The 11,983-nt window shown below is 40.1% G+C and overlaps 2 protein-coding genes across 4 annotated transcripts; one reads left to right on the top strand and one right to left on the bottom strand.

Moving 5' to 3' along the window:
* Nucleotides 1–719: 719 nt before the first annotated feature.
* On the bottom strand, nucleotides 720–8,033 carry LOC103154062 (probable tRNA(His) guanylyltransferase). 2 transcript variants are annotated; one of them, XM_007575213.2, is made up of 7 exons: nucleotides 7,691–8,033; nucleotides 7,186–7,377; nucleotides 6,931–7,107; nucleotides 6,676–6,845; nucleotides 6,514–6,602; nucleotides 4,968–5,075; nucleotides 720–2,813 (listed from the first exon to the last, which is right to left on the bottom strand). In XM_007575213.2, the coding sequence occupies exons 2-7, from the start codon at nucleotides 7,368–7,370 to the stop codon at nucleotides 2,655–2,657; spliced, it is 888 nt and encodes a 295-aa protein (XP_007575275.1). In that variant the 5' UTR covers nucleotides 7,371–7,377; nucleotides 7,691–8,033; the 3' UTR covers nucleotides 720–2,654. The 2 variants fall into 2 exon arrangements, with proteins under 2 accessions (XP_007575275.1, XP_007575276.1); XM_007575214.2 differs by having other exon boundaries at nucleotides 7,186–7,342; nucleotides 7,691–8,030.
* A 339-nt stretch (nucleotides 8,034–8,372) lies between these two features.
* On the top strand, nucleotides 8,373–11,609 carry LOC103154061 (U7 snRNA-associated Sm-like protein LSm11). Of its 2 annotated transcripts, XM_007575212.2 has the most exons (5): nucleotides 8,373–8,872; nucleotides 9,806–9,945; nucleotides 10,037–10,120; nucleotides 11,165–11,205; nucleotides 11,242–11,609. In XM_007575212.2, exons 1-5 carry the CDS (start codon nucleotides 8,437–8,439, stop codon nucleotides 11,414–11,416), a joined length of 876 nt encoding a protein of 291 aa, XP_007575274.1. In that variant the 5' UTR covers nucleotides 8,373–8,436; the 3' UTR covers nucleotides 11,417–11,609. The 2 variants fall into 2 exon arrangements, with proteins under 2 accessions (XP_007575274.1, XP_007575273.1); XM_007575211.2 differs by having other exon boundaries at nucleotides 8,375–8,872; nucleotides 11,165–11,609.
* The last annotated feature ends 374 nt before the right edge of the window (nucleotides 11,610–11,983 follow it).

Genomic DNA, 11,983 nt, shown 5'->3' with positions numbered 1-11,983 from the left:
AATCTCCAACAAATGCATATTTTGACACCACATCCTGAAGAGGAAAATGCGCTGGAAAAGAATCCCCCAACGTGCAAAAAAAAAAAAATAAAATAGCCCCCTAAAACAAACCGCCTCACCCTTATAAGCAGCTTCTTCAGAGCCAGCAGCAGAGACTCGGTGCAGAAAAACCGTAAGGCAGAGACACAGAGAGACCCGCACGGAACCGACAGGAGGGGGACGCATTCTACTGATAAAACAACCGAGCCCACCGATACAGAACCGACCAGAGAGCAGCCTGGTGTTTCACATCCGATGGAGAGAGCGTCGCCAGTGAGACATCGCGATAAGCCGGCGCTGCGCGCAGTATTAATGGGATGCTTCAGCAGCAAAGCGGAGAGAGAACATTTCTGTCATTTCCAAAACCCCTCCCATCTCACCACGCACGGACATTGATCTGTCGAAAGGCAAACCCAGGATGTGATGAAAGGATGTAGAGGTACGGCGGAAAATGTCCGCTGTAGACATGAAGCTGACTGAAAATAAAACTGATTACCACAGTTGATTTCCCCCCGACCCCCAATAGTAAAACGTCGTGGTTAATTATTGGTATTTCAAATGACGCATTTGGATTCGCATTTCGGCTAAGTCGGCCAGAGGTATAAGCGAACTATGGCTGCGTTCACACAGCAGGTCTTGAGGTTCGTCTGATTTTCTTTAGTTTTTCAGGAATCCTTTTATATTTATTTGTTTGTTTTTGCGTGGCCAGTCATATAACTAATTAGAGTTTAGGTTCATAGCCCCAGGCCCGACCAAAAAATTACTTTCGTGATGTGGAATTGGGCTTCTGTTATGTGGAATAAGCCTAAAATCTGTACAGCATGGAGAAAACAAAACGAAAATGTTTCATGTGAAGTTGCTTCAATCTACTTATTGCAGTCTAAACAGAGGAGTATCCTGTTGCCTAACAAGTGCAACATGCCACAAAACTGAATGTGTAAACTACGTACATTAATAAGATAAAGAAAAACATTAAAATTTTAAACTGAGGTGAACACAATATTTTGGGAATTCCAAATCGTTACATTATTATTTTTTTAAAGAGAACCCATCTTATGAATAGAAAAAGTTACAATTATCTCAAGTAGTTGTGACACAATGTTTTTTTTTTTTTTAAAAAAAAGACAAGTGCAACGCAATTACATTGATGAAACCATGACACTTGACTCCCCATACAGACGATACATTAGATCTGCTGAATTGTTTCCATTCTGAGACTACTCTAACACGCTAAATTATTTCATTCTTTAACAAAGTATATAATTCCAAGTTGTACACATCTGTTTACATCAACTAGTAAAATGGAAAAACTGGCTCTAAAGAACAAAGTTTTTGAAACAAGATGGAATCAATTTTATTACACCAACCATACGTTTTTCACAAATCTGGGCCTTAAAACATATTTAACTTATAAAAATGTTTGACCCCTCAAACCTGGTGTAAAAGCAAATGCTGCCAGCACATCTGTCGCCATCCAAGCTCAGAACTAAAAAAAGAAAATTAAAAAAACCGTGAAAAGCTGAACTTAAATAGAAGCGATCCTCTTCTTTCCACGACAGCAGCACAAGGGGATTATGGTTAAGCACGGCATATCCATGCCACCTTTAAATAACAGGCTCACTTGTCTCAACATGCTCTAGTTTCTAGGGTTTCCTCTGGTCTATGTGACCATGTGTCCAGTCATTGTCTGCACACACACACACACACACACACACACACAGAGAGAGCCACCAGTCACAGCAAATGGACACACAGCCGGCTCCCGATTTTTATCTCGTTACAGCAAATGATCCTTTTTGACCGAATTAGCGTCTAGTGATCAACAAGAAGGTTCGCTTCCCGTTGCGTGAGCTACAGTAACAGAATACAGTAAAGGCTTTGAACTCCCCAGGCTGCCAGCAGCCGCTCATTCTGGGTCGGCCGCTGGAAGTGTGATATGCCACGCAGCGCATGTCAGAGGGGTAGAGTTAATGCAGGGTGTGGGGAGGTATTCTTAGCCCTGATGACAGCGCACACCACTGAATCCACTCACGCCTCTTCATGGGTGCCTTGGCTCCAATAAACGGCTATTTTTTTTCCCCTGTTGTAGTCTGGATCATTTCTACTCCCCTCTCCCCTTTTTTCCTCTACATACTAGGATTTTTATTTATTTTTCTTTTACAAAACTCTTTGCTTTCTGCAAGATTAACTCCGATTTGTAGTTTGCATTGCAAAAGAGCCGTTCCGTCAGAGCGTAGTGGTGATGTTAGACGTGCAGAGCGATCAGGTGTTGGTAGTATTTTGAATGCCATTCATGATATCGTATGAGGGTATATTTTTAGAGAAGTAAGGCAAGACATGCATGCCCCTGAATGTCCTCGGTACCCGCTGGTGGTGATGGGAAGAAATTAACGTGAGCATAATTTGACTTTTTGACGGATCATTTTGCACGTGATTTAACAGATGAAAAGTAGAAACACAAATCAGCTGTTGGGAGAACAACTGTACTGTGAACGATAAAAAAACCATAGTTTGGTTTCAAGAAAAGCTGCGGTTGTGCTTCTGTAGTCTCTGTCTGTGAGAGCCGGCTTTAAACACGCAGCTCAGAGTCGTTTTTCCGAGGAGAGTTGCTGTTGTCAGGTGTCGTCTTCGAGAACGTCCGGGTGTTCCTCCCAGAACTGGTCCCCGATAATGTCGCAGTAGTAGGCCTCCACCTTCCTCCTGCTCCGTGTGACAGGAACCTGCTGCTCCTCCTCATTCGGTCGCTTTATGCGCTTGCTAACCGTCTCGTTCCGCTACACGGCAGAGAAATGAGACAGACGTTAGAGACAATCGGGGCCTTTACTTTTATATTTCTTATGCTGCTTATGCTGAGTCCTGTTTTCCATCTGCAACAGGTTTGAGTTTGTGTGTCTTCGTTATGGTAAAATGTACCCGTTAAGTCAGTTTTGCTCTCTAAAAATGTCAACATTCCAGACTTCTCGGTCTTTATTTAGTCAACTTTAAAGTAAAAGTACAAAGGTTCAAGGTCAAGGAAGGAAGGATGAGGAACAAACAGTTGGACACACAAGCAGATCTTTTAGACTGTGGACTGGAGATGGAATATTTTCAATATTTATCAATATTTTTCATCTTTTTTTGGCTGCATGTGACTTCTAAGATAACAAAAATTGAAAGGAAAGATGGAGGAAGTAGCTTTGACTCCAAGTGATGACAAATATTCCAATCAATGTGATTATTCCACATAAGCATATTTCCATAACTTCTGAGTTTCACTGAACTTAGACAAAAAACTGTGTCGGAAGCCCTGCTGTTTGTTATTACTAATGAGTTACAGACCAGTTTTTCAGTATTCGACCTGCTTCAGAGCCAGGAAGGCAAAAACTGAGAAATTTCAGAATCAGAGAAAGAAACCAAATTTAGAAATGCAGTAGCTATTAACAATTAAAAACTCATCTTTATTCAGAGAATTTTAACAGTATAATCCATTTTGTCTTGCTTTTTTAATAATAACAATTTACAATGTTCTAATATTTTAGTCTTTCTGATTTATTTCATCTTTTTGTACAGTACTTTGTTTATCCTGATGCTATATTTAAAGCACTTTATAAATAAACTGAAGCTGAACTTGTAAGCATTGTTTAAAAAACAGTCTATTTAGTGAAACTTGTTCTTGTTATGAATTTATATTTAAAGAACTACAGTTCATCAATGAAATAAGCTTGCCTGTGATAACATTTCAAAATACATTCACAGAAACAAGATTCTTTTTTTTTGTTGTTGCATCAAATAAACAATCAACATCACAAACAGAATATTTCAGCGTTAACACGAATATTTTCTTACTTCTAAAAATGGTAAAAATGGCATATTTATAGAGATCAGTCTGTTTAAGATACGGGGAGAATACTCATTTGGTCCAGACTGTGTTCAAATGCACAGACCTGTGAAAAAAAAACCTCTAATGTCTTTATGCTTAGCATGCATAAACCCTCAACTAGTACGTGACCATATAAGCTAATTATGAAAACTGAGTGGCTGAAGTGGAAGTGGTTAGTAGCCTGAAAATAAAATTCTGAATAATTTTTAAGGACTGATGTCAGTTTCCTGACAACCAAATAAACATGAGACAAAAATTGATTCTGCAGCTGCACATGACAGAAAGAGAAGTGAATAATCCGAGAATGAATCAGGAAATATATCTCTACATAACTTTATAAGTCATGTAGAGTCATGTAAAAAATTCAAGCAGTTGAATTTTAACAAAATTCAACTGTTAAAAAAACTATAGGTACTATAGGGATAAACCTCTGATGTTTGCACAATTCTGCATACAGACGTATTGCACTGAGTCTTCATTTTATCTATTCAACTAAATGTAAGCATAATATTAACCGACTTCCTCTTTAACCACTTCATAAACCTCAGAGCTGTAAAGAGTGACACAGCAGAGTTAATCTGGTCACAGAGTCATATTGCTAAGCTAGTGTTAGCAGTTTTAACATAGAAAAAATAACAATAAACATGGATTATCCAAAGTAAATATATTTTTAAACAATTTCTTAAATCAATACATAACACATAATTTTTGTTTTCCTAGCAGAATGAACATGAAACACACCTGCACATCACAACGTTAGCTACATTGCTTAAAAATCTGAATAAGTGAGAGTCCGGCTAAGCCATTACTTAAAAATAAATAAAAACACTGTGTCACTTCTGAATCAAAGAAACGACTGAGACAGAGAGGAAATGAAAATAAATGTTCAGCTTTAGCATTCGGTAGAAAGAGACAGATAAAGGATCTGAAAATAGAGAAACTGTTAAGATCCGAGTCACAAAGCAGCTTGCAGTTCATATCAAACTGAGCTGGTTGGGCACATGCTCGGAATATCCTCCACAGAGATTTGCAGAAACTGCGCAGACTTAATCACTCCGGAGTATCTCACCTTTTCCCAAATGAGGGTGGTGCCTTTCCGGTGGACGGCCGATTCGTTGTTATAGTTGGTGTCGAATTCTGAGAACAAAATCTCGTTTTTATCTGAAGCTAATGTTCCCTGTTTAAAAAAAAAAAAAAATACAAAAAAAATACAGATATATTAAATTGAGTTCAGCTACTTCTTAATAAAAAATACTCATACACAAGAAGCAAGAAGCAAGAATGGGTGTTCACATTACTGGCTGGCACCACCTGCTGGTTGCATTGTGTCAGGGTGTTTCAATTACTCTAGAAGATATTTCAACATATTAAAAGTGATTTAATATGCAGACAATGGGCGTGAGGAGAGGTTTTTTTTTTTTTTTTATAAATAATGAGGTTTCTAGATGTTGTTCTCTGGTTGACTCCCAGTCTGGACTGGAAAATGAAATAAGTTATAAAGAACAGCTGCATCAGTCCCAGGCAGCTGCAGTCATTAAAGTCTATTTGTGTCAATTAATAAGCTATGGAGAGTCTGTTGACATCTAAAACATACTGCGCTTTCCACTACTTAGCCAAATGTTATAACAAAATGTCAAACAGTTCAGGCAGTAAAGTTGTGGCTTAATATAGAAACATTCTCTGTAAAAGAAACCAAATAATAATAATAAAAAAAAGTTTGGAGCTGCCTTAGAGGATGCATTCCAAAAGCTGCAGACAATTTTTTTCATCAATTAAAAAAATTACAAAATAATTTAAACAAGACGATGCCAATCCAGCTGATTATAAAACAAAACATAAAAAAAAGAAAAGCACATAGAACTATCCCTGACCTAAATCCAATTTAAGTGGAAAGACTTGAAAGTGGAACATGAGATATTTTACACAGAACCGGCCAAAAAAGATCCAGTCTTTATATAATTAAAGATGATAAGTTCATACTTTAAAAGACTCCCAGCTATAATTGCAACACTCTCCAACAGTGTCGACTCAAGGAGGCCGAATATAAACATACGCCACACTACTCAGATGTTAAACTGTGAAAGATTTGAAAATAGCGCATCGTTTTATTTCCACTTTACATTTACGCACTACTTTGTGTTGCTCTGTGATGCAACATTTTGATAAATTGCACTGATGTTTGTAGCTGTAAAAGGACAAAGTACAAATAAAAAGAGTTAAGGGGAATTAAAATTCACAGGTGGTTGATTAAGACCGGAAAGAATTTTTTAAAATTTTTTTTAAAAAAATATAATGTAAAAACCTCAATAATTCTTTCATTTGGATTGACTTTTATGTTAATGAAGGGATGATAAACCCAAAGTATTTTAACATATTGTGATCCATTTTGAACATAAATGCCTCCCTCCTTATAGGCTTAGAGACATTCCAAAAGAAGCATAACTTGCCATATCTGGCAACTAGACACACCATGACAATGGAATTAATACATTTATAACTGGTTATAAACTATATTATGTATGCTTAATGTACTAAATATTGTTATTTCTGTCTGAAAATTCATACAATTTCCTCTATACAGAGAAAATGAGCCATCTGCTTTGTTTTGCTCTTACCTTTAATCGATCTTCGGCCTGTGTTGTAGTGAGTCCTCCTTTTTGAATCAATGTCCAAAATACGGTGTTATACAAGTTATTTATATGACCTAGAATATAAGAAACATATATAAATATGTATCCTGTAGATTTATCCACTGAAACACACAAGGATGGACTTACAGTCTGCTTGCCTCCAGCTGAGGTAGTCCCTGAGGTTATGGTTGGTGGGATACAAAACCACCCGCCCGTCAAAGCCAGGTGGGTACAGGAGGGGCTGTTCTCCAAAAAACTCCTTCCAGTAAAACACATAAGAAGAGGAAAACTGGGAGGCCACATGAGTCATGAGTTTACTGCAAAACAAGCACGGTGGGAAGAAAGTGAGAAACGTCGTGATGTGGAGATTTTTACAGGCATGTCAATGAAAGTGAAGTGTACCTGGCTCGTCTTTTGAACCAGGTAGTGGTTCTCTTAAAAACAAAGCTGAACTCATCACTTTGACCATAGGCGATGGTAATGTCCTCCAGTTCCTCCATGACAGAGCGGGCGCTCCTGCTCATCAGCCCCAGAGCCCTGTCATCGTTGGGCTTGGCGAACTGGTGCTGCTCTGCAAACCTGAAACAGATTGTAATGTGACAGAACAGTCAAAAACACATTCCAGACATTAGCGTGAGATGACGGAAGAAAACTAACTTGTGGAAGTTGCGACCATCCAGTCGTACGACAATGTAGCAGTTTCTGAGGCAGGTGTCGTCCGTTTCAAAGCTGCGGACGTACTCAAACTTGCTTTTGGCCATAGCGCTGGACCTGGAAAACCGACGCAGAGATGCTGCGGCGAAACAGGACCTTCCTGCTGAAGCAAGTGTTTCTATCAGCATACAGAGACTGCCGGAGGGGAAAACACACCACAGACGACATGTAGCTATTATTTAAGGATTCTGACATGACAACAAATCTATTTGTTATAAATAGACTAATTTGGTTAAATTTACTGTAACATAACTGCGAAACAGACTCATATTATGAATAGCATTAGATCAGGCAGCAACTTAGCTAATCGTTTATGCGACAATTAAACAAACAGATAAGCTAATGACACAACTGACGTGATAATTTAAGTTTCCTGAAACCCAACCAAATTGATTTGATACCTATTTAATAACAGATATACTAAAATACTGATCCCGTGATAACTCACGTTGCTTTGTGTACAGTCCGTCGACCAAATATGCCGTAGTCCCAGTACCACCTCCAGAACTGCCCTCACAAAGGTTCCGAGTTTAACAATTTTTGGTTTTTAATCAAGCCCCATACGTTATTTGCTGTTTTTTGGAGACATATAACGCAGCCTATATCTGGCGGCGACCTGAACGGATTAATATAATGCGAATGGCAATGAAGTTAGCCAAAAGTACGTTATGTTTCCCGTGTTGAACTTTCGAAAGCGCAAGTGGGTGCACACCATTTGTCAACCGCTACAGCAAACGCTGCGCCGAGAAGAGGAACTTTTCACACAATTTATGCCACTCACTTCACGCTGAAATAATAAGTTATTTTGTACGAGAGTTACAATATTTCTGATATCATTCCAAGGATGAAAAATATTTTATTATAAACATTTTATCCAGGCAAAAATAACTCCTCCCACGCCGCTTTATCTTCATTTCTACCCACGTTAAGAAACACAGCCACTGATAATCACGTGTATTGAAGAGCTATGGGATTTGTAGTCCAATTAAAAATCTTTTTTTCTTTTTATTGGTACTTGACTCTTGGGAGATAAAACTGGGCTCAATAAAAAACATAATATTGAGGGGGAAATACGCATTATGGCGTCTTTAGGGAGGCAATGGAAATATTGAAGTGTACAGAAAAGGATAAACTCAAGGACAGCGACAACTTTCCCAGGATTCCTCGCTTCATGGCGTTCCGCTTGTTTCAAACATGGAGGAGAGGGAAAGAAAAAGTGCAAGGCCGGACAGTAAACACTCTGCGTTTGGACCGGAGCTGGTACCGGAGGCAGACACAGGAGATGATGAGGCAAATGAATTAAATGTCTGCTCTGAGAAGTTTGACCCGCTGCTGGCCCTGTACTCCCCAGCAGCGCCGCCGCTTCCCTTCCCCAACATCAAGTGCTTCAACAATGTGGCGGAGTACGAGAGCTTCTTGAAGGGCGGCCGGGGCCGAGCAAAGCCAGAGAATGTGGAGAAAAGACAGCGGAAAGCGATGAAGGGGGTGGCAGACCCGGAGCGCATCGAGAGGCTGAAGAAGCTGATGGTCAACAACCCGGTGTCAGAGGAAGGGGACAGCAGCGGCGGCGCGGCGCCGCGGACGAGAAGGAGGCAGAAACCGCTGAAAAATGTCCTGACGAGGATGCCCTGTAGGTTCAGCCGTCACACTGCTGCTACATAACAGCAAAACCAGGATGCGTTCAAGTGCCTTGCAAACAAGGCACGACACGTCCTCTTTAGCTTTTTAACAGCTTATCTCAACCACTATGTTTGGTTTGCTGTGTTTTTTTTTTCTTCCTATTTTGAACACGTAGTTAGAAATTAATTCGCAACATTGTTTCATCCAAAAATCTGAAAAGTGTGGAGTGCGCTTTTCTTCAGGTCAATGGTTGCATAAGCTCTTTCTTAGCAATTCCAGCTCTAAAGATATTTATTTCTCCACCAACTACACAAATGTAGATACTGTTTGGCCCTTCTTCTCGGTAAAATATGTCAAACTTAGTCGGTTTTGTGAAGTGCATGATTAAAATGTGACGGATTTGTCACTACCCCTACTATATTTGCTGAATATAGTTTAATTCTGGATATTAACAGTTAGGGACGCACTGATATGAAAACTTAGGCAGATCCTGATATTAATATCACTAATATGGCCAATAACCGATATTTATTTTCCTACTTTTTAGATGGTGTAAAATGACCGTTTTGTTGACATTGCTTTTCTGCTTCAGTTTAAACACTCCCATAACCTTGTGCTGCATTACCATCACTGTCACATGACCAAATAAGCACCAAATGACCAATCACGTCTCCTCCATAAACACAAACAGCAGCAAGATGAAAATCATTATCGGGTGTTAATACCACCCCAGTTTTGTTATTGTACTAGAACCAACATGTTAAAAAATGACTAGCATCAGCCAATGTCAATGCCAACATGTCGTGCGTCACTATTAGCAGTAAATAAAAAATGGAAACGTGAATCTCTCAGCTTACTCAAGGAGAGATGTTTCTGCGCTTCACCTGAATTCTTTGCATGATTTATGAGTCGGCTGCGTAACCTCCTGCTCACGTGTCTTCAGTGTGTCAGGGCAGTCCTCTGGGGGAGCTGCACCGCTGCGTACAGGAGAGGATCAGAGTCCGAGTTCACATCAGGACCTTTAAAGGCCTGAGGGGCGTGTGCTCTGGCTTCGTCGTCGTCTTCGACAAGTTCTGGAACATGGTGAGAAGACGCCCAATAGTCTGTTCGCTGTACGCTGCATGTCTTTGCACTATATGTTTGTTCATCGCCGGGTGCTGTGTGTGTTTGTCAGGCCATGGTGGATGTCGATGAGACGTACAGAGAGCCTCTACTTGGAGAGGCGTTGTACCACGAGAAGGCCCTCACCGTTTCACGGGTATCCACTTGATGTTTTTTTTTTTCTCCTAACTGAAATAATGCTGGCAAAGGTTCTGTCAAAGCGACGCACATTTTGAGGGTGTTCAGCTGCTGGACGTTTTATTTTGGAGAAAATAAAACGTCCCACTTTTCTATCAGTGCAGCCCCTGGGTTTCCATAGTTCAGATGTTACCGAAGAACCACCATCTTGTTTTACAGCTTCTTCTTTTTTTTTCCTTACTGACTTTTAATTCAAGTCAACTCACAGAGTGATTGACTGAAATTAAAGCCAGTTCGTTAAGATATTTTCTGTGATTAGTAACTTTTTTAAGGAAAAAAAAAAAAGAGAAAGTATAATCAGTATAACCAAATCATAAATCAGATTTGGTTTAAGAAAAAAAAAATCTGGGATTTTATTTTTAAGCCATAATGCCGCCCCCCCCCCCTTCTCCCCTAAGTCTTACACATCTGTAATTTTTCAAGGCAGGGGTGTCCAAAGGGCGGCCCGTGGGCCATTTGTGGCCCTTGCGACGATTTTGTGCGGCCCTAGAACACAGTTAAAAATAGATACAACTTTGCACCAATAGGGCAGGAGCTGGATGCAGGTGTATACTTTCTAAGAAAAAAATAATCTGACAAATCAAAATCATCTTTAAAAGGAAAATGTTGGATAATAACACAAAGTATGTGCACATCTCCTCTGAGCAGCTCCTAAAAAATATCAGCTGAGAAGCTAGGCTTTGCTTCTGTTTAGTCAAAGAAAAAAAAAAATCAAATATTGATAAACAGGCACTAACCTTTCAGATCGGGTGAATATTTGCATGCAGTCGAATCGTGTAGGTGTTCCCCCTACAGTGACAAGTCATTTGAACCCTGCAAATTATCATAATTACACCCAGCAGTGACTATAAACAGGGTCTTTATTTAGAAAGTGTAAAAAAAAACGACCTGATAAAGAAAGTACTTAGCGTGCGAGTTTGATTTCATAAAACCTTTCTAGACGTTTTTTGTTAACGTCTTGTTTTTATTGTCGAGCATTAATGCCACCAAAATCTTCATCCAGCTCTTTGAGAAGCTAAGTCTCCAGGAAACCCTGGAGGGCGGCGAGCCGAGGGAAGACGGCGACGGGACGGCGGAACCCAAGCCGTCAGAGGACGTCGGAAGCAAACGACATAAAGGCGTCGTCTCGGTGAAGGCCCGGGATCCAGCGGCCCAGCAGAAGAAGAAGAAGTACGGGAAGGTGCACACGCGCCACATTAGCCAGCTTTTCATCCGCGGTGAAAACGTGATTCTGGTCAACCCACAGCCTCTCTGATTTCTTTTTGATGTCCGTGACTTGACATGATCAGAGAACAGCTGATCAGAGAACAACCGTGTTGGGTTGTACCGAGCGCACGTTCGATGTTGTGAGACACTGTAATATCGAGCACACGCTGTTATATCATATTGATATGATGAGCCAGAGAAATGACCATTTTATTGAGAAATAAAAAGCTCCTGAATTCTGGCTGAAGTTTGTTTTTTTTTTGTTTTTTTTGCGTGTGGTCTGTGTTATGGTTTTTACCCAGCAGGTGGCAGCATAAACACACCAGAGCCGCCGGTGAAGCTATTGTCATCTGGTAGGCTGCTTGTCCCTTTATGTTGCTTTTCCCGTTAGTTTGAACAGGAATGACAGCGCAGTCTCAGCGGACTTCATAAATGCATTATGAATAATTGAGTTTGCGAAGCTCGAGATTGCAGATGGCACTCAAAAGCTGTCATTTGTCTTGACGTCTCAGATTGCTTTTTACTCTTTAATGGGCACATTACCCATAAAAGCACAATTTACTGCATCTCGTGGAAGTTGTAAAGATGTTGCAGTTTCCTCCCCCCCCCTCCCACC

Source organism: Poecilia formosa, unplaced genomic scaffold (assembly GCF_000485575.1).
Source record: "Poecilia formosa unplaced genomic scaffold, Poecilia_formosa-5.1.2 Scaffold372, whole genome shotgun sequence".
NCBI lineage: Eukaryota > Metazoa > Chordata > Actinopteri > Cyprinodontiformes > Poeciliidae > Poecilia > Poecilia formosa.
This window is presented reverse-complemented; position numbering and strand designations above follow the sequence as displayed.